This window comes from Triturus cristatus, chromosome 6 (assembly GCF_964204655.1).
Source record: "Triturus cristatus chromosome 6, aTriCri1.1, whole genome shotgun sequence".
NCBI classification, from domain to species: Eukaryota; Metazoa; Chordata; class Amphibia; order Caudata; family Salamandridae; genus Triturus; species Triturus cristatus.
The window spans coordinates 215,793,984-215,821,790 of NC_140589.1; the positions used below are offsets into that span (position 1 = coordinate 215,793,984).

At 42.5% G+C, this 27,807-nt stretch overlaps 1 protein-coding gene across 6 annotated transcripts in view; it reads right to left on the minus strand.

Moving 5' to 3' along the window:
• The window catches only part of LOC146816667 (adhesion G protein-coupled receptor F5-like), a 531,046-nt gene that overhangs the window by 264,935 nt on the left and 238,304 nt on the right, over window positions 1-27,807 (minus strand). For all 6 annotated transcript variants that reach the window (XR_014962931.1, XM_085610566.1, XM_085610564.1 and 3 more), the window contains exons 4-5: window positions 15,736-15,894; window positions 2,960-3,121 (exon numbers count right to left, since the gene is read on the minus strand). Coding sequence is in view for 5 of the 6 variants with exons in the window: in XM_085610566.1 (XP_085466692.1) it covers window positions 2,960-3,121; window positions 15,736-15,894 (321 nt within the window). In the remaining variant the exon portion in view is untranslated. The remainder of the gene's footprint in view (window positions 1-2,959; window positions 3,122-15,735; window positions 15,895-27,807) is intronic.

The window sequence follows — 27,807 nt, forward strand, 5'->3', positions numbered from 1 at the left end:
CTCAACTGAGCACTGTTAGTTTGCCCCCATGTGAAAGGGCCTGCGTCACTCCTTACGACTGCTGTGAGGCAGACATAAGGATTTGACGCAGTGGCGTCGTAGAAATGTTGCTCTAAGCGCCTTTTATGCACCGGAACGCCCACCCTGCATATGTTATACCTGTCGCCGGAATAAGGTAGCGCCGGAGTTTACAAAGTGACGTATCTGTCTAGATGTGTCACTTTTTGAATATGGTACAGTGTGGCTCATTATATATGCCGCCACAGTGTCACAAAAAGTGACGCAAGGGCTTCATAAATAAGGCCCTGAATGTGATGACCCGGATGATGATTGGATGTACTATTCAGGTATAAAATATCCCTTTATGCATTGCAGTGGGAGCACTTTGTGGCAGGAGGATGGATACATCCAGTACTTAATTTGTAAATAAATAGATGCCGGTTCCCAAAGCTCCGCTCAGCTGCCCAGGGCCAGTGCAATTAAATGTCAGTGTACCCAATGCCACAGCTGTGTAGCATTTAATTCACCTCATGCCTCTTTCATCCATTACCGGACACTCCCTCCCCTTTATCTCACTCAACTAGGTTCCTGCTTTCCTCTTTGGTCAGTGGTGGCTGGCATAGATTGGAGGTGAGGGGACGGGCGGGAGTAAAATAAAGAAAATTAAAAACTTATCTCCTCGCCGCTTCTCTCCTCGTCCTCCCTCCGTTCTGGCAGGAACAGGAAGCACCCAGGCCCCCCTAAGCCAATCACAACGCTGCATGCAGCATTGTGATTTGTCTGAGCAAGATGGTTCAGCGCTCAGACGGGGACTGGGAGACTGGGGTTGTTCTCCACCCAGGCTGTAATGCAGTCTGGGTGGAGAACATGCAAAGTGCGCATGACAATTTGGCCGGACCGAGACGGCCAGACAAACATTCATGTACACTAACAGAGTGCCCACCACTCCTCTCTCTGCTCCTCTGTCAGTAGAGCAGCAGGAACAAATAAAATGATAACATCTAGTTATCATTTTATTTTTCCTTTATTTACATTGTGGAAAGTAGTGGGGAGATGCTCCTCCGCTAAGGCGGAGGAGCCGCCACTGCCTTTGGTGGCGGTTTTGTCATCTTTCTCTCGTTTCCTTTTTCCTCTTTGCGTGTTTTTCCTTCCCTTGCTCTCATTAACTGTCTCATGCAGATAAATAAACGCCCATCTCCAAAAATAAGTTTTTATGATCCCCACTGGTCTAAAATTAAGCACTGGCGTACACCATGTAGCCAATAATATGAGGTAAGAGAATAGTACTCTGCCACTCCATGTATATTTTGAAGAATCGCCTATATTAAGTCAAGCAGCCAGCGGCACTGCCAAGTTTGATCTAAAGTATAGAAGAAGCAGCTGCAAAACCCAAGCGAACAGCTCCGCCCAGCAGCATTCAGTCCCCTCATGGTGATATGTGACAATTGCCATTAACACAAATGAAAACAGGTATCCGGAAATGAATATTTAGTTTCAGCTGTCACATCCCATTGTCACAAAGCAAGCGAGTGTCATTTGGAGACTGTCCCACAAAAAGCGTTGGCGCTCCTGAAGCACTTTGCAAAACTGGTGACATGAATTTGCTTAAGTGACAAACACATAGAAAAAGCAAACACATTGTAGGAGAGATACAGTGACATTTACTGGAAGGAAGGTGTACTTACAAGTATATAACTATGGACCAACTACATGTGACACTTTGCCAGGGCCGGTTTTGGTTCCCAGTCCGGCCCTGGTAGCCCCATGGGTAGCCCAATGCCTGTCTCGCGCCATGCACACATATTAATGAAGTGACAGCATCATTGAACCTAGCGCGGCTTCCATTTCACTTGTATTTTACCTCTAACCGGTTTCCCATCTAGCGTGAGATAATTTGTAAGTGTCAACAATGGTGATGTTGTATATAATTTCACCAGTGATGCCAACGAATATGTCATTTGTGATGTCATCTGTAAACTTGCATGAGGGCAGCCATGTTTTTTCATAGAAGGGCTGCACATGGCACTGCTGCTCAGAGGCCCAGCAGCTGGAACCGTGTGGAGGGCTGACGTTCGGTTTCTCCGATTTTCAATCTTGTGGCTAGCTCACAGTTTGTTAAACCAATAGATCTGATGCAACGTAGCAAATATGCATCAAAATGTGCAATTAAAAACATTCTACATTTAGTAAATTGAATACTTTAACTACGAGAGACTCGTTTGTGCTTCACTCATTGAAAAGATCAGGCATTTATTTTATTCGGGATGGAACATGAGTGTTCCCTAACAATGTTCCCTTCCGTGATTAGAGAGCACGCATCCATATTTACAAGGGATTGTGTATTTACTTCATGAGTTCTGGCATAGTAAACTGGGGCCTGAGACTGGTCTGCTATGGAGACTGGTGAAACAGTTGAATGAATAACCAGGTATTCAGCAGCAAACCTCAGCTTCAGCTCTGATGGTGGCATCAGCTCTGAGGCACAAGCATCGTGGAGGGCATTAAGTCCCAGGCAGTATCAGTATTTTAAAATGCTGCTTTTTTCTTGTCTCAGAAGATTGTCGGTGACCAGCTGTCCCTTGAGGCACACTATCATCTGCAGCGCTTCTGCTATGGTATACCTTTGTTTGCCGTGCATCCAGTATTTCGCATCACGTACTGAACGCTCTTATGCCACAGACATCTTTTCCTGCTGCCAATAAATAGCATGGACCCCCTCACTATGCAGGCTAAGAAAACATGGGGCTAATCTGAGATTTATTTCCAGGGCTGCTATCGGCTCGCCGCCCCGTCTTATCCTATGGAACAACCATATGTGTGTAGCATATATCAAGGTCAATAGGTGGCTATCACAACCCATCAGGTTGAAGAGAAGCCACTGTTCTGTCAGGCGCCCAACTGCAGGTAGACTCTTGATAACAGTGCCAAAAACCTTATTTGTTGCAAACTCGTTCCATACCTGGAGGCGGGGAGAGCTCACATCCTCGGGAGGGATATGTGGTCAGGCAATCACAGGTTGTGGACGAGCTGGAACATGTGGGGGTTGCAGGACAAACATCACTTGGCCAGACGTAACCGCTTTCACAGGAACAATTCACCCCACTCTCCTTGGCGGTGCAGACTAAAACAAAACACATGAAGGAAGTCCATTCACGTTAAAGGTGTGGCAAGGTGGCAAGATAACATGGATGCCTACACAAAGTAGATGTTAAAACGCTTTCAGGTGTTCTGATGTCTTTATTTAGCGTTCACTTCAATGCATTTCAAACGACGAGTATAAGAACATGCTAACATTTATACATTTATGAAAACTAAAAGTCACATATTAAAATGTAATAGAGGAGTAATGGAGTAATGGGTATAATATCTAAGGTTGGGTGTACTTGCAACAAACACATTTTGAGTCCTATGTAATAAAATGTCATAAATTGTGGATTTGCACACTGCTTCATTTCAGATAACCCAATATGCACAAGAACATTGCAATCCAGACCTATATTTGTACAGCTTTTAGGAGCTATATAAACAAGAGTACTATTTGAATATGAAATATTGTGAGAGTGCATCTCCCAGAGAAGACTGACAGCAGGGTTAGGCCTTGCCCTCCTCACCATGGTGAGGAAACCCTTGAAAACATGCCCTTGAAGCCCATTGCCAGACTTGTTTTGGTTTGTAAGTGTTCACTTTTTTTGTCTTACAATTTACCCAAATAGAATATCTGTGTGGATTTCATGTCCTTTAATGTGAATAACCAACATTGTTCCTAGTCTAATACGTTTTTCACACCCAGTAGGATCTGGGGTCTACATTTTGCCCCATCACCGTGTGCCTCAGTCTATGGACTTTCACCCCCGAGCAATCCACGCTTTCTCTCTTCACTGCCAGTGAGAATAAAACCACGGCATTCATTCATAAATATATTTCTAACATTTACCTTGAAATGTTCGGTTATTTGGAACTTTTTATGAACTACATTTTTAGTTCTTTTTACTGACAGCTTTGTCGGACAGACTTATTATTACCAATGCTTTATCATATATAGATATTGGGGCATTTGGGTCTGCACCTTGCTCATCACTCAATGGATTTTCAGATCCTGCTTTGGATGGCACTCTCCTGCATCTAGTTTTTGACCTGCATAGAGAATTATTCTGAGCTGCCAGTGCTTTGATTGGTTGTACCTTATCCTTTCACTTTTTCACTGCCTTCTACCTTGATCATAATATTAGAAGCATCTATCCCACCATCCTCTTTAGGCTTCTAAGTTTCGGGCCCTAGCACCTTTACTTTGGCTCGGTCTATTATCCAGTGTGAGCCCCGACAGCCTTGGCGTGGTATTTCCCCATACCGCTTTCCTTCACCCTTACGGTTTACTAAATACGCTTTTGTTGTCTTTAGCACTGTGTGCACTTTATCACTGCTAACCAGTGCTAAAGTGCTTGTGCTCTCTCCTTAAAGGATGGTGAAATTCCCTTACACCCAACTGGCACACTTAATTTACTTGCAAGTCCTTAGTAAAGTGGTACTACATGTGCCCAAGGTCTGTAAATGAAATGCTAACAGTAGGCCTGCGGCACTCATTGTGCCAACCACTTAAGTAGCCCTTTAAACATATCTCAGGCGGGCTTGGGTGTGGGGTTTAAACTGTCATTTCAACCTTGCAAAAGCAACCTTTTGCCCGTCCTAAACCTTCCTTTTTAATATTGATAAGCCACTCCTAAGGTAAGCCCCAAAGGCCTATAGGGCAGGGTGCATTATATTTAAAAAGTAGGGCATGTGTACTTAAGTTTTACATGTCCTAACAAGGGAAAACTTCTGAAGTTGTTTTTCACTGTTGTAAGCCTCATCTCTCACATTGACTAGTACTGGGGTACCATCTTCCATTTGATAAGGGCTTTCTTTAGATTGGGAACAGGTAGAGATATGCGGTTTATACTCCTATTATTTGTAACTTAAAATCCTCTTTAATGGTGAATTCTGATTTTATATTACAATTCTGAAAATACCACTTTACAAAACTGGCATTTTCTTGTCCCAACCATCTGTCCCTTCTGCCAGTGTCCTAGGTCACATGCGTTTGAATGGATCTGCTGTTGGGGTTTGTGCATTGCTTCCAAACAGTAACACAAAGGGGGGCTTAGATGTCAACAGGACCAGCCATCATTGCAGGATGACTGGGGAGGGGCAGTACCCAGTCCTACTTCTACTTCAAAGGGTTTGGTCTTCTGCACACATAAAAGTACCTGACAAGGTCTTCCCTGCCTTTTGCCACCCAGACAGTTTGGAGCCTCTACAGGGGAAGAGAAGAACTTTCCAGAACTAGATGTGGGCATAGAAAAGCGAGCCCCACCCCACAAAGGCCACACACATGCTGGCACAGGTATAAATATTGGACCTGCAGAGCCACTCATTAGAACACTCCTGGACCTGTGAAAGTTACAGAAGGACTGCCCTGATGGCAGATAACTGCCCTGCTGCTTGAAGGACTGCCTTGCTGTTTGAGAAGGAAGATTTGACTTGCTTGCCTTCATCCCAGGCTACCAAGAGTGACTCCAAGGGACAGTTGGTTGATCTATGTGAGCTATAGAGAAACAACAAGCTTTAGAAGCACTTGGCAATTGTCCGCCTGACCTGCTGCAAGTGGACCCGCCTGGACCTGCCTAAGTCCTGCTGCTAGTCTCTGCTGGAGGGAGCTCTGATGCCCAAGAGGTGCCCAAGTCCTGGACCCTTGGCTGGCATCAGATATATTCCTCGTGAAGGGAAGGTGAAAATCCCATAGTTTGGGTTACTCAAGAATGAAAGCTTGCCCGTTCCTGCTGAAACTCTGCTGCCTAGGACGACCACCAATGCAAAGCTCTGTTGAAACCTGCTCTTCATGTCAGAAACAACTATCCACAGTGACCAGCAATTGGAGACCTGCACTTCACGCTGCAGCAAAAATTGCCTGCAACGCCAAAACGTAGCTACAGTGAAGTACGTACACAACACCTGACCAGCTCTTTATGCTATAGCAACAAACGTTTGTGAAGCCCAGCCTCTTCCTAGCGGCCTCCTCCAACGCGAACAGAACTCTTTCTTCTGGACTTTTAAGATAACTTTTCAAAGGGACTAACCCGGTCCCTGTATCAGGTCCACGCTCCATCCAGGTTGGCCTGAACTTGTGATATTCCTCTGGTCTAGCGTGACCAGATGCCTGTGAGTGGTGCTTTGTGCTTTTAGGCTCTATTTTCAATAAATAAAGTTACAATTGAATATGTCCCATTCTACTGATTGGATTTTTGTTGTTCAGGTATCATTTTATTTTTTAACACTTTCTCTAGGTTTCTAAATTATTTTAGGATTTTTCTTGTGTTTTGTTTCCACTTAATTCTGGTTGGTGTGCTGCATAAATACTTCACAAATTGCTTCTAAGTTAAGCTGGACTGGGCTGTGCCAAGCTACCATAGGATTAAGCACAGGTTAATTTAGTGACTTCCGTGGTTCCCCCTGACACGGATTGTGGTTGTTGCCTGAATGGAGCTACCCCCCCCCCCCCACAATCAATAATCCAATTTCTTACACCAAGGATTAGTGTCACCCTTCAGCAGCAGCCGAGGATTTCCTGTTGTCCAACCAGCAATAAAGCTAAACATGTTTATTAGCAGTAGTGATTGAAAATGTGAAATTTCAAGTCTCCCAAATTCTTTTTGTACAGGTTGATGATGTTTCAAGTTTATAGAATTCCTTTGCGAAAGAGTTAATTTAATGCTGAATGAACAGTGTATTATAATATTCTGTAGTCCTTGCCTATCGTGTGTTTAGAAACTTTATATGGCAAATGTACGATTTTCTATCATATATGCAATTTATATAAATAATACATCAGATATATAGGACAGTGTAACCCCAACTGCACATTATAAGGATATTGAAAGTCTCAGAAGAGTTCCCTGACCATATAAAGACATGAGGCTGCTGGCTGGAGGCCTTTGTGAAGCTATGGAACACCAAGGTGACTTGCAATATCCTTTTTAAGGTTTCATTGTGGGGTACATTTGTACATATAATTAGTTGTTCCTTATTTCTATAGCCCTCGCCAAGCGTTGTCATTCATTTGCAACGTAAGGAGTGAATTCATCTAGTTCTCTTGTTTCTTTGGATTCTGGGGCATGTAGTGGCATCTATTATAAAAGCAAGACTACAAGCCAAAGAATTAACAGTGAAAACTGGTCATTATTTGTTACACAGTCTTATCTGAGATTTGAGCAAAAAAGCAGTGCTGTACAGACATTTGTAAATAATATTAACTTGTCTTTTATACAGTCTCCTAGCATCCATGAGCTATAAGTAACAGCTTCTAGTATTCAATCTAATGCTTCATAATTTTCTGACAATACAAGGCTTTGCTTAAGTGGACCATATTTTCATAAAAATCTTTCATTTTGTTGCTTTGCCTATTACCTTCACCATGCTTGATGGCTCTGTCTATGAGGTTATTTTCTTTTTAGAGGGTCTTTGAGTAAAGACATAGCTGGGAAATGTAAACATAACAATAACACAAAAAATCAATATGGGGACCTCTGATCTTGAAGCAGGTAGACAAGTGTTGCTAAGGCTAGTAGGCCTTTAGTTCGATGATTGGCTATTCTTAAGCATCATAAAACATTGATTGACTCCTGCAACCAAAACTTTGTGCTGCTTTGGAAATTTGACAAAGGACCATAAAAGTTAAGGAAATAAAAAGTTAATGTCTTGAACCTTTGAATTGTACAGAGACACTTTTCACTGCTGCCCCTAAAGTAGGACATTCATGTTGAAGTAATCTTCCCCATGTTGATAAGAAGTTTTGTCTAGAAAGAGTCAAGTCTTGATATTTGCATCTTATAACTTTCCAGTCCTTCTTTTGATGACTTTATCAAGCAAGGTGAGTCACTGCAGAATACTTCAACTTACTGAAGCAGTCAACTCAAGGCAGATGGGAGATTTAAACGATGAAAGGTTCACCTGCCTTTATTTTTCATATTTAATTTAGATTTTGGAGCAAAAGACATTAAACCATAAAAGAGGTGGTGACTGCCAGACTGGTCTGGAAATATACAGTCAGCCTACTAACCATCACAGGTTGAATGGAGAGAAAATTATGAATTTCTAAAGTCTTCTATTTGTGGAGAATTGCAAATATTTCTCCTTCAACTTAGGTCATACCATGCTTTCATACATGAACCTCCTGTTGGACCCAATGAATCTGAAGGAAATCAATCAATCAATCAGGATTTGTAAAGCGTGGCTACTCACCCGTGAGGGCCTCGGTCTGTGCACTGGGGTTCAGCCTATGAGCCAGGTCTTGAGATCCTTCCTGAATTGGGTCAGCGACAGGGATTGTCTGAGGTGGACAGGCAGGTAGTTCCAGGTCTTGGGGGGTGAGGTAGGAGAAGGATCTCCCTCAGGCTCTGGTCTTGTGGATCCGAGGAACGGTGACCAGGGTCAGTTGGGTGAAGCGGAAGTGTCTGGTGGGTACGTGGAATGAGAGGAGGTGGTTCAGGTATGGTGGAGGGCTTGTAGGCTTGTGTGAGGAGCCTGAAAGTGATTCTTTTGTTGACTGGGAACCAGTGGAGTTCTTGGAGGTGTTCAGTGATGTGGCTGCAGTGGGGGATATCAAGGACCAGTCTGACTGTGGCATTTTGAATGTTCTGTAGTTTCCTGAAGAGTTTCTGGGTGCCACGGGCGATAGAGTGCGCTCCCGTATTCGAGTCTACTCCTGATGAGTGCGTGGGGGGTCTGTTTTTCTGGATTCGGTGGGGATCAATCTGAATTTCTTTCAAAGCAGGCGAAGCATGTGGAAGCATGATGAGGAGAATGCATTGATCTGACAGTTCATTGTGAGCGAGGAGTCCAGTATGATGCCGAGGTTTCGTGCGTGATCCAAGAGGGTGAGGGGGTTCCCAATGCGGCGGGCCACCAGGAGTCGTCCCAAGCCAATGGGGTGGGTCCCAGGATGAAGACTTGGATCTTGTACGAGTTGAGTTTGAGGCAACTGTTTTTCATCCAGGTGGCAACGGCCTTCGTCCTGCTGTGGAAGTAGTTTCTTGCTGTTGTGGGTTCGTTGGTGAGGGAGAGGATCAGTTGGGTGTCACTGGTGTAGGAGACAATGTTGAGTCTGTAGGTCCTGACGATGGCCACGAGTAGAGTCATGTAGACGTTGAAGACGGTGGGGCTCAGGGATGAGCCCTGGGGTACTCCATAGCTGATCTCCGTGGGTTTGGAGAGGATCGGAGGTAGTCTGACTCGCTGTGTTCGACAAGTGAGGAAGGAGTGGGTCCAGTCCAGGGCCTTGTCGCGGATGCCGGTGTCATGAAGTGCATAGGCAATGTGCCAAATTCTAATACACAAGATCCTGACGGATCCCCAGCCTTTTCTCCAGACTGCACTCTTCTATTCTCCATTCTTACAGCCACCATCTTCATTGCACTCTCCCAAACTTCACCACGAGCTAGGAAATCAGAGACATTTATCCAACTAGCAATATACAAGCAGAATCAAACCCTTTATTGGCACCACTTACTCCTGCAATTGGTAAAGGGGCAATTGTGGCATAGTGAGTTCACAGTAGGCCTCTAAACGAATGCCGCATCATCAAACAAAGGGACACTTTGGTCTGCCTGTTGGTAATTTTCGGGGATGTTGGAATGTTTCAAATAAACTTTAACATTCTGCAACAGTGTCTGGGCCCAGCTGAAATGGGTTTCTGATCCCCAAAGGCTGCCTCTCCGGTCCTGGACTCTTGGTGTGGCTCAGAGAGCTGTATGTCAGATGTTGGGCTCTTCGCGACTGCGGAATGGTCTGATCACTCTGAGACCCCTACCATTGCATTCTTATTCCACAGGTAGCTCTGGCAGATGCTTCTTCGTGCTACAGCATCGACCACTAGCAGGGGACTACCAATGCAAAGCTCCAACAATGCCACCCGCAACGCCTGGCCTTTGCCCTATGCCAACAGTCTTACGCAACACTCTCCCTGCTCCTCTCAGTCTCCTTCATCGTGAACGGGACTCTTAGCATGTACTGTAGCTGAACTGGGCTTCATTTAGGTAGGTCTGAAAGTGCCATTGTGACCGGATCCAGCGTGACCATATAGCCGCGGTTGGTGCCTTGTGCTTCTTGGCACTATTTCACTAAAATCTTTAAACATTTATAACTCTGGTTCAACTTGTTGGATTTGTGTTGTATTCCTGTCAAACATTTTATTGCATTTTACTTTCTTTTTCTAAGTTGGTTTAGGATTTTTCTGTGATTTCACTTCATTACTGCTTGTGTGCTGCATAAATACTTTACACATTGCCTATCAGTTGAGCCTGACTGATTTTTGTGCTAAGCTACCTAAGGGTTAAGCACAGGTTAATTCAGTGATTTTTTGGGGTTCACCCTGCAAGGGACTGTGGCTGTTGCTTGACCAGGGCTCACATCCCAGTCAACCAGCAACCCCATCTCTCACACCATGTTATAGGATGTAAACCTAAGACATTGTTCAACTATACACAAAGGGCCCAATTACGATGGCTCTGAGACCGCCACCGACAGCCCTCAGTGACAGTCCCACTGCCATCAGTGACTGAATCACCACCCGCCACATTACGATGGCATGCGATGTGTTGGCGGTCGGAAAAACCAACCACCACGAATCTGACATGCTCCTTGAGCCCATCGGTGTGGCTGAGGGGCTCGTAGTCCCTACAATTGTGGTGGTGTATACCAAGCACCGCCATAGGGATTACGATGTGCCTTTCCTCCCGCCTGTTCATGGAGGTTAACTCACCAAGAACAGGCAGGTGGAAAGGGACTTTGTGGGCCCATAGCGGGCCCCCCTTCTCCCTAAGCTGTGGGCACTGGAGGGCACCTATGGTGCCCCCCTACATATCACTGCACCATGTGGCAGGCACCGCATGGTGTCTGCCACATAGTGCAGGGATGTGTAAAGTGTCCCATTTTTGCATTGCGTTGGGTGCTGCAGCCAGCAGCACCCGCCGCAATGCAAAAAATAGACATTGCGACCGCCTCTGGTAGCAGTCGCATCGTAATGCCTCGTGTGGGACCACCGACAGCCTGTCGGGTTGTCCCGTCTATGATAGGGTGGCGGGCGGACGAAAGTCTGATCGCCATCCTAATTGGGGCCAAAGTTATTTTGGGTGAATTGACAATTGATATCAGTGGGGAAATCACACCATGGATATTAGTCTCTACAGCAGTATTAAGAAAGCTAAAAATATGGCACCAAAATGTAGCCAAATTAGAGTAGTCAAACGCATATGACCATGGTTTGCATTCTCCCTGTATTGTGGACATCTGAATGTTTGATTACTATTTCCTGGAAATTTATGAAAAGCGTTGTGAAATAATGAAGGCCAGATGCATTGACAAAATGTGAGCCTTTTCAACCAAGCTGCCTTAAACCAGACACAAGAGTCAGTAATCCTTTTAATACCTCTTTCCCCTCCTGCTGGACTCCTTATTTGAACCACTTCTCTGTGATGGGCAGATGTCAATCAGCAACCTTGGCATTTAACATATAGGTCTAGATCAAACACAGGCTATGAAAGAACACTTTAGTCAGGACTCTATTACAAGTTATAGTAACTAATACTATAGGAACAAATGGGCTATATTACCCGCTGATGAGGTAGGTTGCTTCATCTACTATAAAGTAATTATCTTCAAAAGTTTTGTTGGTCAGGTTAATTAGCTAAAACTCACTATTGTTATTCTTTCTTCATGTTATTCCAAACGTAAAAGTTTTTTTTTGTAAAAACATATTAAAATTTCATGAACCTTGAAATAGAATCTTTTCACAACATGCAAATCTTGTCGGTACTTGTTCAAGTCACTGTCATTTTTAACAGATTATTTTTGCATTATGACTGATCATCGTCTCGCTAAATGGTATACTTTTCAACAAATTATTTAAAGTCGAAGGGATTCCTACATTTTCATGATAATCAAATGTTTATATTAGTTATTTAGTTTTTAGTACTATGGGTATGGATATTAAATTCAGATTGCCTGTATTCTACATTTTTGGAAAATGCAAGCTTCTTTATCAAAGAATTTTATTCTAATAGTGATACTCTCCGTTAGCAAGCTATGTTCTTTATTTGAGTTATAAATTGTGATCATTTTGTAAGATGTACTAATAGGTCTTATTTTTATGTCATAAATCAGTTTTTGTATATTTCTGTTTTAGTGCAATGCACCAACAGTGGCTATCTCGTCGTGCTGGGCCGAGTCACAATACATGTTGGCATATGCCAATACCATTGAACGGTATTTATTTATACTAATTAGTGGCAAAGAGACAGCACCAGTGAAGCCTGGTTGATTGCAATGTGTGTAATATCTGTTGTTAGCACACCTATCGCTTTTATGAGTTTTCACTTAAGTATTGGCAGGTCAAACATACCGATATGCACAGAGGAAAATGCCTGGTATTTACCGGATCATGGCGATTTTGGTGCAGTAAGAAGCAAAATCTGCATACTCTTCTCTATAAACTTGTAATTGAATGGTATTGATCACACCCTATAAAATATAGCTCTGCCGAGTAGAAATTTATCAAGTGCGATAATTCTCACTCCAATTAACGGGACATTCGTAATGAAAGCCTATGAAATGAATGGATCTACTGTGACAATTTAGGAATAAAATTATTTCTCCATATATGTGCTAGTGCTTTATTTATTTTTTCAGACAATGATGTAAGACCAGCAGCAGGGCAACCTATATCACTCAACACTTTATAAAACTGATGGAATTCCTGTTCTAGCCTGGATCATTATGATCTAAGTTAATTCACATAGTTTTAAAGTGCTAGAATACATATCCAGAAAGCTCTGCTGAAAAATACTATGAGACTTGTACAGCTTGGATAAAAAAACCCTATGAAAGTCTGTATATAATTCTTATCTGATAACTCTCCTTGTCATTTACCTGATTTTTCCTTGGTTTGTAATGTAATCAGTTATCCACAGCATTCTGACAGTTCATAATACTTTACACTTGTGGTCTCAAAAGGGCTTCCCCAACTCTAAAGTATACGTATAAGCTCCATCTGGTAGGCTATAATTTAGTTCTTCAGGCATCTTCGCTGCTCCTCGGCTGTTGCAGTTGTCCTGACTTACTGAGCATGTTCTGGCTATTACACTTTAGAATTGCCCCTCAATGTGCATGCATCAGCTTAGATTAGATTAGACAGACAAATATGTGGAACAATCCATTTTCTGCTTTGAGTATGATGCAGTGATTTATTTTTGCATGTCCGTGGAGTCATTGCATTCCCCACCTTTATACTTCTGATAATTATTAGCATCAACATTGACAGAAACCTCAGTGATATGTCATTGAGCTATTTGGACCACTTCGCTATTAGCGAATTTTAAAATAATCAAAGCAGGAGTGTGGATAATAGAGAGACAAATGAAATATATACCTAGGTTCCTCGTAGTGTTTTAGATGCAACCCATTTGTTGAAATGAATGTTTCTATAGGGGAGATATAAAAATATTGGTTTTAGGTGTAGTTAGACTGCAGCTCCTTGCACAAAAATCCACCATTTAAAATTGTGTGTTCAATTACCAGCAAAGCCAAAGTTCCATTTATAGCAGTCAGACAGGATATCGTGAGGGGTTGTCTACATTTTGACCAATAAAACTGGCCACAACCAAGGAATGGCAATATCCATTCTCTAACTTAAAGACAGATCATCTTGCCATGAATCACTTGTATGTCTCATAAAGATCCTATCTAAATCCTTGTTAATCAGAATTGCAATCTCCCATGTAAGTGATATTCTCACCCAGGCTGATTTCCACAGCCATTGAAATCCAGAGAGAAAACTCATCTGTTGGCACAGAATAGTGTCTTCACTGGTATCCATTAGATTTTATAATGCGGTTTCCCTCTTCTCTGGTTCAGCAGATTGTTCATAAGTCAGTCATCTTTTTATTGTCTTGAGAGCGACAGCAAGCATTTTATTTGACACTTGTTTTTGAAGAGGACACATTTTCCTTGGTCTTTTTGTATTTACCCCTGGCTTGCTCTCTTCGCTCAACATAATCCCCGATCACGACTCCCTTCTCTCCAGGTGACACCACTATGTCCTGAATGCACATACATACCTAAACTCCTGAAAAACACTACCTTAACAATTCAAAAAACTAGACAAATCATCTTCATCATTTGTGGTCATACTCATGTATTCTAGTCATGTTATGCTTATGGGCATGAGGGCTATTATATCTAGGTGTCAACTCAGCTGCTTACCATTATCTTCCCTCTCGACTCCGCTCTGCTCTAACAAAACCAAATAGGAAGAGAGGTTTTTTCTCTCTCATTCCACGAAGAACAAATTGGATTTGAAATGGTCTATGTAGACCACCAGCTTCCTGTTTCACTAATTGGTTCGCTTTGACTAATTTTGTCCTATCAAAGTTATTTTCTATGTTAAAGATGTTCTCAACAGTACAGCAATGAAAAAGGTTTACTAGAGTTTATTGGTTGACCTCTCTTGCCTGATGATGGGCAAAGCTTGATTCTCTTTGAATTACTTGAATTTCTTCCATTAGGTCCATCTTTTCAGCAATTTCTCCAACATGTAACTGTGAAGCTCATCATGTCACCATTAATCTCCTTCGTAGTATAACTATTAACTAAATACGATTGTGTCAAGAATTGTCTTGTGGTTAGAATTATATCCAGACATATAGTTTCTGGTTCATGACTTTTTGCTGGTGGATAGCAAGATGCAGTCCATGTGAGTGAGTGATAACGTTTTTAAATCCTGTGCCATAATCATCAAATGGGTTACAGATGCTTGAGACGCCGAGCCTACAAATATGGCTTTCATACAACATGTGGATCCATCAATATCTGGTTAGATAACCCCAAGAATCATCCTTATGTTTTGCAAGAGAGATGGTCCCTTCTATATGTTCCCCAGAGAGCTAAATTCATTCAGGATTCCTCTATAGCTGGATTTTCTCTTTTTGGTTTTATCAGGTGATGAAACTGCCCCTGTTGAGCAGAACTCAATCTTTAAATGAAGAGCACAATCTAGATGTATTTTATTTAAGAAATGTAGCCAGCTTCTTCTTTCTGAATTAGCAATTAGGTGCACAGAATATTTCAAGTACTGACCCCAACCACTGGCTGTCATGGACTAATTCATCATAGTTACAGGTCTTGTATTACGGTCATTGTCAGGAGACATATTGGATACTGTGGGCAAGAGTGAAGGTAAGTGCAAAAGCAGGAGTGGTCAGGTGGAGTAATGGTGAAGATTTTAAAGCATCCTTTCCTAATCATGCTGCCATTAGTTAATGAGTCAGAACCTTCTTCCTGTATCAGGGGTTTAGCTAATTTAGGCTCTAGCTCTATGAAGCAAGACAACCGTCTCCTGTATTGGCTGGCCTACCAAGCCACCATTCACACAGTCCACCTGACGAAGCCCACTAAGTGGCTGACATAGGGGGTATCAGATATTTTCCAAAGCAAGGAGTTAGGGATAGAGCATGTGAATGATGGGCCTTTGGATAGTTGATAGCCTCAGATCTAGGTTTCAATTTGACTTCACTTGGCCTAATACATTCAAGAAAATAATTTCCTCAACACATGACTCTGCCTGCTATTCATGCACAGGTATGGAAAAAACACAATTTATTCAAAATTGAATATTTACATGAAGTGGAAAGACAATATTTAGTCACTTACCTGCGGTCACCTCTAGGCTTGTGATATTTAAATGTGTTCCATTCATCGTTGCCTCAATAGGCAGTGGCAGTTCCTTTACAAATGTTCGGAAAGCACTTAAGAAGCTTGAACTCACAAGAGTTAACTCGATATCAATAGTGTATTCTTGAGGTGCGGGATCTGTAAAAAGATGCAATTTTATAAATTGAGCAACATTTTCACAGACAAGTTTTCTGTGTAAATCGGTAACACTCACTAAGATAATAATTAAAGCAAAAAACATGCAATATTGTGTTCACTCTTCTCAATCCTAATCACAGCAAAATCAGAAATGCTTTCTCCTGAGACATCTTTGAGACAGGCACCAATGAATCTAAACATTGTCCCATGGTGGAAATTCGTATAATGGGAACTACAGAAAGGGTTCTGTGGGTCTTTCCTGAAGTAACGTTCTGATGATTCTCTAGTAAATGGTTGATTTTGTAGCAGATGTCGCCTAACATTGAGCCAAAGTTCTGGCCTTCTGCCACCAGGTGATGTCCTGAAGATGCTGCGGGGCCCTGACTGTGTACTACAGAAAACTCCATGATACACTGCAAACCTTCCACCATTTGTCACAGAATTCCTGCTTTTCAGTGTACCACAATGATGCAATCTACTCCATGTTGGTCTAACCTTCTTCAAGCTTTGAGGAGGGATAGGCCTATTTGTCCTATCATTTTCTGAAACTTAGATCTAAAAACATGCAGACTTTGCAGACTTTCACCCATCTCTGAATTATACTTAGTTTCAGTTGCTCACTTCTTGTTTCCTTGTTTCCCTGTGCAGCCTTTTCTCTTCAGGCAGAGCTCCAGGTACCTGTTCCTCCTGCCCAGGTCATGTTCACTTATATTGTTAATGTGATAAACCTTGTTTTGCACTTTCTATATGCTCTTCTTCTACAAGAAGAGCGGAGTGTCTCCCAAGACTCAGTGATAAACTGCTACACGATTTATCATGATAGATTTGAATTGATATAGATTATTTTTCGTATAGCATACCTTTTTCATTAATTCTACTTTCTATTGCTTCTGCACTATTCATTTCAATACCCATCCATTATAATAAGAAGTTTTTTTTTGTTTATCAGTTTATTCTCTTTTGTTTTTCCCACTGCAGGTATGACCTTATTTGTCGTGAGGTTTAAGATTCCAGTTCAATTCAGCCTTCAGATCCGACCCTGTTCTTGTCCCACCTCTTAGCCAATTCCTACCTGTAGGGCTTTTCCAGTTTTTTCCAGCTGCAGTTTAGACCTTACTTCTAGGTTACAGGCACTCCCTGGTGCATCCTCCCAAATTCCCCTTTCCCCTGTAGCGAGTACATTTTCCATATGAGCTATTAGTGGCCCATTCTCAGTTGGGGCCCAACAGACTAAGAATTCCTGATTAAATTCTTAATGAGATGTTTAACATATGATAAACCAACAAGACCCCGGAGGCAGGCAAACCCCCATTGTCAGAGCATAGTAGCCATATCATGGATGTAATTGAAAATGATGCCAGGCGATACTGACAAAATGTTAAAGGGGATATATCGAAGAATAACTAGTGTTACACTGTTCCAGACATTCTGTGATGTGTCTTTCACACTGCATTCCACGTTCTATGTTCCATTGCTAGAGGGTGTGGAATGCAGGGTGAAACATAATCAAGGGAAGGCTCTTTTCTGAATAATTTGGAGACTTGAGGTGCACACTGGAGGTTGCTGAGACTGTGGCCAAAAAACAACAAGTTCTATCTACTCCAATTGTTGTATTATTCTTTCATTACCATAAAGTTGGCAACAAGGTGGCCACAGTCAAGGACCTGTGTATCTGCTGCATCTACAACAACATGAATATAAGCATTGCTGGTAGCTGTCACAGGAGCTGTTGAGGACCTTCTTTCGGAGAACTTTCAGGCCAGTATTGGCATATATACCATACTGTTTGTACAAGGTGCCGGTTTGTGCATGGGCTATTGTCAAAACGGAGCCCGATGTCCTATATGTCCAGAAATATTTAGTGCAGTGCAGCCGAACTGTCAGGGCAGCGCGAGAGGCCTACCCGTCTGTGTGCTGCGCACATTCGGGCCCGTGAACAGTGTGCATTTCCCTGAGCCAGGCGCACTGTCCAACTCATGGTCAGTGTTTTGCCAGGGTGTGAGCCAGCTGCGTTTTCAGCCAGCACGTGGCGACACCGGCATCCACGGGCACTGCATACGTCTTGAAACAAAGCTGTATAGTTCTGTCCAGAAGCGTAAGACGCACATTGTAGGCCATCTTGGTTTGAGGTATTTGTAACTGTGATCCACACACATCACGGTATTGTGAAGTGGATGCGCAATATCATCGACGATAGATGTGATACGCATGCAATCAGGCATGTCCCAAGTTTCTGTGAGAGCGGTCTCCATTACTGTGACAGTCAGCATCAGTTGTGATGTGCACCCATATTTTAGGCTTATTACCAGTTTTCCTACCACTGTGAAATGCACACATCATATGGCAAACAAGGAACTGTAATCACTTGTGATATGCACACATTGTTGCTGTGTACCATCGGTTTGGAAACTTTTTCCATGCATCTCACTGTAATTGTCAACAGATGCAGTGCAGTTCTAGATGTATTTTTTAGGTTTTGCCAGTCTTGTCAGCCTTCACAGGCTATTCCATTTGGTTTAAGTGTGTTAAGTGAAACAGTCACAGTTAGCTAGTTGTGTGTGCTATACGAACACACAGTAACGTCTCGGTTGGTCATTTACAATTTGGTTGTTTTTTTGGTGGTCTCATTCAACCATATGTATGGTACAAATCTTTGTAAAAGTGAGAATATGATTATGTATTTTTGAGGGAGTGGAAACGTTTCTATTCACCACAACTACGGTATGTACATGAACATGCAGAGCATCAATGTCCTACCTCCCTTCTCCAGTCACCGGGTGAACCACCCATTCCATGGAGAAATTTGTATAGAGCTTTCACTCAATATCTTGGTGCTCTCGGAGACAATAGGTATTGTCCTGAGAGGAAAAGGTTTCTCTTCCAACATAGTTTGGGTTTTGAAGGTCACTCAATATATGAACACTTACCACCATACAAGATAGTTGAAGAAGAGGAAGATATCAATTAATAACAATCAGCTATTCGTAAACTTGAAAAGCAGTTTGATGTCCAACCCAACCGGATAGTAAACATACATAAGTTTTATGGTAGGGAAAAGCACCAGGATCAATCCATAGATTACTATGTAGCAGCATTGTGCATGCTTGCAGTTGACCGTGAATTCGCAATTTCACTTATCCAGGATCAGACAGTTGGGCTATGGTGGGATATAAAGGTTCATGAAAAGTTATTTAATTTGAAGAATCCTACACTGATAGAAACTATAGTTACAGTAAAGAGAATAGAGTTATCCTGTAAGTTGTATAAGGAACTGACATGTAAGGAACAGAATGATGTTGCTGTTGCTAAAGAATTTGGAAATCCAAAACCAAAAGGGCAGTTTAACAAGTTTGCCAAAAACGAAAATGTGAGAGAAGGGTTTTTCAATCAAAAATCATTTGCTTTAGCTGCGGTTATTTGAGTCATTCGTTTAATGCTTGTTCTTGCCCAGCAAAAAAATAGAAGTGTTAAGCATGTGGGAAGGTAGGACATTTTGCTAAAGTGTGCCAATCTCAGAAGGATAAAGTGAACTCGGTGCCCGATGGAAAAGGTAGTGAGAGTTCCGACTAAGAGTTCAGCGGAGGAAAAGATGTAGTACTGATGGTGCAGGGTGGTGAGGGGAATTGTGTAGACCCAATGAAAACATCCTAGTTGACGGGAAGGTGTTAAATTTATTGATTGAGTCTGGAGCAAGAATGACTATGATCACTGTTAAGTTATGTCATCAAACATGTGGTGGTGAGAAGAAACTGTTGCCACCGGACAGAAACCCTGTGACATATGATAGAAGAAGGATTTAACTGACAGGTTATTTTGTTGTCACATTAAGTTTAAGGTAATAATTTTTTTGGGCAAGGTGTATGTGTTCAAGAAGAGGTTGAACATTTTAGGTTGGTACCACAAAGGTTTATTCTGCATTATGTTGAGGCCAGGAAGGAAGGTAGAAGTATATTTGGTTACGGATGGCGGACCAAATGAGCCAGTTCCAGATACCAATAATGAATGGGCTGCAACGTACAAGGCGGTGTTGAGTAACAAACTGGGTAGGATCACAGGGTTCAAACACAAGCTTAAGCCACAGTGTGGTGCTTCCCCAGTTAAGTACATGCTAAGGAATGTGCATTTTAGGGTCTGCGAAGATTTAACGGAAATTCTCAGTAAAATGTGCAATGATGGGGTCATAGAACCTATTGACTCATCATTTTGGTTATCTCCCTTGGTTATTGTGAGGAATAAAAAAGGTTGACTTCGAGTCCGTGTGGATTTGAGGATCTGTCTGTCTATCTATACTACCTACTGTCGGTTGCCAGTAGGTAGTGATAGTTAGGACCTAGTTTCCATGGGAAACAGATTTTTTGACTTGCTTATAACTTTGGTGCTGTTTGACCAAGCTGCATGAAACTTTCCAACAAAAGGGCCAAAGTAGGTTATGTGTGTCAAGGAAAGTTTGGGGGTGATCTGTGAAGAGGGGACTGAAAAATAGGGTTGCAAAATAAGGGTGCATTTGAATGTTAATTCCCATAGGAATGCATTGTCAAACCTACAGCCCGAACCGCTGGATGGAAATACACCTGATTTGGCAAACAGTTAGAAGTTGTTACACAGATTGTGCTTTTTGTTATCTGGTGCAAATCCGTTAAGTAGTTTGAGAAATTTAAGCCGAAAATTATACATGCATCTCTGGTAACCCTAGGTGTAGTTTGCGTAATCGCAATACGCGAGATACACGTAGCACTACGCGAGCTGCGTAGTGCGCTGTTTGCAATGATTGCACAGTGCCGGATGCTTGTCCGCACTTTGTAATCATTGAAAACGGCATCTTGCACAGTGCGAGCTGTTTTCTGCCGCTCGAGTAGATTCGAGCGGCAGCTTTCTCAACGCGGACTGGTAGTTTCTCATCGCGAGCGGTCGCGACCGCTCGCAATGAGAAACCTGACCTCCCCACTTTGAGAATTGCGCCGGGAGGTTTATTTTCCACGCTCGCGATCGGCAACTTGATGTTGCTGATCGCGAGCGAGGAAAAAGTCTCGCCAGGATGTCATTTTGCTCGCTCGCGGTTGCCAACTTGACGTTGAGGACCGCGAGCGAGCAAAAAATGCCAACTATGCTACGCAATTTGACACTGTGTTACGTGCAATTCGCATAGTGCGAGGTAGCACAAACTACGCAAACTTCGCGAGCGTAGCACAGTTATCCGCCCAGGGTTAATCTCTGGCCATGGATATTTCGTGACGATTTTGCGATTAATCATGACTGCAAGCGCTAACAGCTGTGATTGACTGGATGCATCCTGAACAGAAAGTTGCAGCTGCCATTTTATCAATCGGGAATGGTTCCCAGGGCTAACATTTTCTGTGAAAGCAAACATAAGGGGTCAGGGTCGAAGTACTTTGACCCCATGTTTGAAAAATGTAAGTGTTAGTGACACAAGTTATGTCTCCAAAATAGATTTTTTTTAATTGTGTGCGATATTTGCGATGATATTGCGATCACCAACGTGGCCTCCCTGCGTACCGTAGCGGGGATGTTGCGACTACCGATGTCGTCACGAATATTCAGGAAAAATATAAAAAATATATGTATGTGTGCACACTCACCGGCTACTGTCTCACTCATGTATGCACTCAAACTCACAAACTGACTCAGGCACTTCTACACCCATTCACGTACCCACTCACACACTTATACATTCAGTCACATGCCCACTCAGCTACTCATGCACCCATTTACAGACTCACTCAGAGAATCAGGCAACCATGTACAGACCAACTCAGACTCATGCATACAGTCTCATACTGACTCAGACTCTTACACCTGCTCACAGACCCACTGGGTATTCATGCACCCGCTCACAGACCCACTCAGATACTCATGCACTCACTTACAGACTCACTCCAAGTCATGCACCCATGTACAGAATGGCTCAGAGACTTATGCACCCACTTACAGACCCACACACACACACATATGTTATCACAGACCCACTGCGACCCTCATACACCCACATACAAATCCACACAGACACTCATACACCCTCTCACACACCCATAAAGTCACTCCCACACGGTCACAGACTCTCTCAGAGACATATGGGCTCAGTCAGTCACTCATACTCAGAAGCTCACACACCCTCTGTAAAAACTCAGTCAGATATACAAGCAGCCACTCACTCACCCAGTCAAGGTACATGCATCCACTCACGGGCCTACCCAGACACTCTCCCTCCCAGTCAGGTACCCACTCAGACACTCATGCATGCACCCATTCACTCACCCACTCAGAGACCTATGCTCACACTCACAGACCCATTAAGACACTCATACACCCACTCACACACCCATACAGTCACTCACATAGCCACTCATGGACCCACTCGTAGACTTATGCACCCAGCCAGCTATACAGTCAGAGGGCCAGGGGCAAGGTGATGCCACAATTTCAAGGAAGAAAATGACCAGGTCTGTCGAATTGGACCGACCAGCGACATTAAGACCGTGGAAACCAAAGTCTCAAAAGCCGACAGGAGGAGGTGCAGTAGGAGATAGCAAGGACAAAGAGACAGGAAGACAAAATAGAAATACCAAAAAGACATGAGGAAACGGACAAGGGGAAGTCCATTATAAATCTATCAGACTTCACCCTAACAACATCTGAGGAGGAGATCTTAAAGCTCAGACTTTCATTTTACCCAAAAAACACTTTTAACTACCCACAAGCCAGGATTGATACTTTTCTATTTATTAGGAAATTAAAACTCCTGAAAATTCACACCACCATGGAGAAACCCCCAAGTACAAGGACTGAACAGAGCCAACAAATGACAGTGATAGGAGGCACCACTATTGCGGATCTCTGCATTTTAAGAACCCTCCGACGGCTAGAATTGGGGGAACGATGATCCGGATACAGAACTCACAAATCAGGATGTTATTAGGGAAGAAAACATCAACATTGCGGAAGCAGCAGTTACACCTTTTAGACCGTGCTCAAGGACGACCCTGACACCAGTGTGGATAACATGGACATATTCCACGAATTAGTCGTTGAAGACCTAAAAATAATCCAAAGAAGGGCCAGTGAAATTGGAGAAAAGAAAAATGCCAGTGAGTGGAAATATTATGATTTGGTGTCCAAATAAAGAAATAACAGGTGGTGGTGGTGGTACAAAACTCTGACAAAGGGGGTAACATTGTTTTGTGGCCAATCAATATGTACTTACAAGAAGCACGCTCCCAATTGGGGCAAAGGGACTGTTATAAACAGTGCAAGCCAGAGCCAATGATAAAGGCACAGGCAGAGTTTGTACAAGACTTAGAATGGTGGAGAATGGTGGGACTACTCTCGGATGATGAATTGAAATTCCTCAAAAATGACAAGCCAAGCGCACCGGTCTTATATTTAATTCCAAAAGTACACAAAAATACCAATTTCCCCCCTGGATGCCCTATCATATCAGCTATTGGGAGCATGATGGAAAATACCTCCAAATATATTGAATTCTTCCTAAAACTGTATGCATCGAATTTACCATCATTTGTAAGGGACAGTGGTGATTTCCTCAAAATGATTTAGGATACACCAATGGAACATGACGTGCTAATAACACTCATTGTATACCAGCATAGCCCATACTGATGGGTTGAGAGCTATTCAACACCTTCTACAGGAGAGACCTGTTGGCTCACTCAAACACACCCAGATGCTAATGTCTATGGCAAAGAGATGCCTGGAGGACAATTTCTTCTTGTTTGGGGGTGCGCTATATCATCAGCAGCGGGGGACTGCGATGGCACCTGTTTTGCCTCCAGTTACACATGCTTGCATGTGGGCTGGTGGAAGGAACAAGTGCTCCGCAAGAAACATGCGCAAATGTGGGATAGACTCATGGTCATGTGGACAAGATTCATAGATGATTTTCTTGTAATTTTGAGGGGCACCACTGAGTCTGCAGAACAATTAACGAACCTTTTGAATGACAATGACCTAAATATAGAATTCACTCACACCTTTAGTAAGAGTGATATAACATTTTTGGAAACCGAAGCTTTTGTGCAAGGCAGGGGAGTTAGAAACTAGACTCCACAGAAGGGAAACGGCAGGCAACACAATACTGCACGCCACTAGTTTTCACCCAAATCACACCAAAGTGAACATATCATACGGAGAAATGCTGCGAGCGAACAGGAACTGTAGCACTGAAATAGAACTAATGAAATGTCAGAAGGATAGGAGTCAAAGATTTTTCTAGAGGGGCTATAGTAAAAGAGTGGTGAAGAGGGCACGCATGGCAGCAAACAAAAAGACAGGAAACAATCCTATTCTCTAAGGGAGAAGTAAGGGAGGGGTAAGTCAAACCCCAGCTAAGGTTTTTAACCACTTAAAACACTCAACACTGGAAATTGAGAGATCTTTGCAACAGGAATTGGCACCTGTTAAAAGCTGACCCTGTAGTAGGCAAGATACTTCCCAGACACCCTCCCATCACTTACAGAAGAGCACCATCTTCAAGGGACGCAATTGTAAAAACTAGCCCAGAAATGGAACAGGGAGAAAGCTTGTTAAAACCACCTCCGGGCTTCAGAAAGTGCAGTCGCTGCACAGCTTGTAGCACAGGCCAGGACACCATGTCCTTCTCGACTCCATTTGGAGGAAAAAGATTATAGGATCCTATGCAAAACTCTTTGCAGTATACGGCTGATTTGCACGTGTGGACTACAATATGTGGGTAGTACCACGCTACATGTCCACAAAATAATCCTGCAGCACAGGAGAGCCATAGTGAATGGTGATCAGTCATACCCAGTGGCCAGGCATTGGGAGGTGGTGCATCGGAAAGATCCAACAAAAGTCAGGTATTTTGTCATAGACGCAGTACCAGCTGATAGAAGAGAGGGAGACCGCACTAGAAAACTGCATGAACTTGAAACAAGCTGTATTCTGACACTAGACAGCAAGGCTCCGAATGGCCTGAACTTTGATGAGGAATTTCATTCTTGTCTGTAGGTGGGGAAGAGGTAACACTTAGATGAGCGCAATGCAGCATTTAGGAACACCGACTGCATATAAAACAAATATAAAATAAGCCCCGTCAAGTCAAAAATCATAAATTATTTGACAACATCAAATGTTGGGGTAAAGATGAAGTGCTCTGATTGGGGCAGTAGCCCAGTTATGTAAACAAATTCAAGTGTGAAGCTATGTTGCAAATATTAGTAAAGCGAGGAAGGATGGCAAAGGAAATTAACAGAAACACTGTAGTAGTGGGTGCAATGGGCACTTGCCCTGAATTGTGGTTGATACCGCCATTTTTTATTATTTTCTGTGAGCATACCAAGTATATATACATTTTTGTTAAAGAATGTTGAAATGGAAAAGCATTCTATGCATTCGTAATGGATTGGCAATATTTCCGTGCATTCTCTAACTGGCAACAAAAAGGGTTCAGTGCGAGATAGACTATTCACCCTGAAACATGATTTAGAGTAACCAAAATGCAATGTATTGTGTGATGGTACAAAGTATCAAAGCAAATGAGAGATGTTGTCACGACTCTGTCTTTAGTGCAAGTCAGACTCGAGAAAATAAAATGTCTGTCTGGGATACACCCCTCTGTAACAGCATGTGATCAAGGTCGCTAAAACGACTGAAACGCTTTATGAAAGGCTGACTAAGAAAATAAAGAAGAAACTTTCCGCATTTGAAGTCTGCTCTGGTTTTGTTTGGTTAATAAACAGAATTTGTGGATATATATATATATATATATATATTATATATATATATATATATATATATAAAAAAAATCTACATTATATATATAGAATATTCACTTAAAAAAACCATAGTTTTCACACATGTTCTAGTTAGCTGGACAATTCACTCGTAAAAAACCATTGAAATTCCCCCGTTATAGTTAGTTCAGATAACTATAACTCGCGCGCCCGCAATCCACTGCTCATGATGTCACATATTACATCACTCATGACATTGTCAGTGGCATCACTCATGACATCACTGATGACATCATCCTTGTGATAGAGTGGCGGTTGCGCGAGTTATAGTTATCTGAACTAACTATAACGGGAGAATTTCAATGGTTTTTTACGAGTGGAATGTCCAGCTAACTATAACATGTGTGAAACCTATGGTTTTTTAAGTGAATTTGTAAGGTTTTTTAAATGCCAAGTTATGTATGTATTATTATATTTTTTATATATTTATTTTACAATAAACTACCTATGTATATAGTTATAGATTGACTGTATCCTGTAATATGGAATGGCTCGTTTAAAATGTTTTTTTTTGTTTTTTTAAGGTTTTTCACCGTGCGCGCACGGTGCGCGCACCCCGCGATTTTTTTAAGGAAAAAAAATCCTTCGGGGTCCTTCAGGGACCCCGTGACAAAGGCTAGGGGGTCAGGAACTCTCTACCCTGCCCCCTTTTCACGTTCTCCACCTTTCTTTTTCACTGTCACACACAAAACACACAAAATGGCAGCCAACACTTCCTGATTTCGACCGATTCGAATGTTGACCGACATGTAACCACCAATCAGAATTACGCTCGCGCACGTTAGGGTGCGCGCACCGTGCACGCTTATAGATATTTATGTACTTTTAACTGCAATTTTCTCAGGAACTACTGAACAGATTGACACCATATATGCAAAAGGCACATGCCTGACCTGAGGACTACCTCTTTGCCAAATTTCAAGTAATTCTGTTCAGCCGTTCGGGCTGTACCTTCGACTAAAGGTCCTATGGGAAAATGCATGGGGAAAATGTGTTTTGGGACCCCCTTTTTTCTCAGCTCCCGCTTGACGAATCACCCCGAGACTTTCAGGGTAGGAGCTGAGCGGAGCTCCCCATTTCGCGAGGATTCGTCGACCGGCGCCAAAGTTATTCAAAATAGAATTTTCAGATTTCCTATGGAAACTCGGTCCTAACTATAACTATCTACTGGCAACAGCCAGTAGATAATATATAAATAAATATGTATGTATGTATGTATGTATGTATGTATGTATGTATGTATGTGGTCATAACTATAACGATCTACCGTCGACCTCTAGGAGCGAATGTATTTATATATAAAGATTGTAACTGCCTTAAATCTCTGAATATGAATCCATCACCATAGGAAAACCCATTTGAAAAAGAATGTGAAATGTTTTCACTTCCTCATCCCATGCTTAAGTGAAGAACGCCTTGTTACACACTGCTTTGGGTTGCCTTTCAACTGGAGAAGCAAGTTAAAGTAAATACTACATCGACAGAACATTTTACCAGTGCAGGAAGCAGAAAACAAGTCACAAGGTAAATCTCTTGTCATTAAATCCTACCTCAAAAGAATGAATTGCACCGGACAAAGCGACAGTAGAGTTTCAAAGACCACACTGATCGTCTAAGATACTCTGCTCTAGATCATATTGAAATACAGCTTTCCTGGCAATCTTACAGTGGAAACACTGAACCCATTCATTAAAGGGTACCACTGCCCCAACAGACGTGTGTTAGCTGGAAGGCTGCACCGCGAAACAAACCAGCAGAAACAACCCACAATATATGCCAAGCTCCCTTGGGGTAGATCTGAGGTCAACCTGCACCACACTCGCTAGGGCCTTGGGACAGAAAAGTGACCGTCTCCCGCACGCATCCATTAATTTTCACCCCATGCATTTAAAGCAACTTTTCACAGAGGTTAAGCTGCTACTTGTAGTGCTACAAGGAAACATCAGCAAACACTACACTACATAAGAATAACAAAGCAGAACAAATAATGAGCATATATAGTGCCCTGTCAAATAAAATGTGCTTGAGAAAGCAACACAGTTTTGCAATAGCACCTTTTTTGGTTTGCAGAAGGGGCTGCATGACATCTCCTTTAATACTGAATAGAAGGACGCCACTGGAGCAC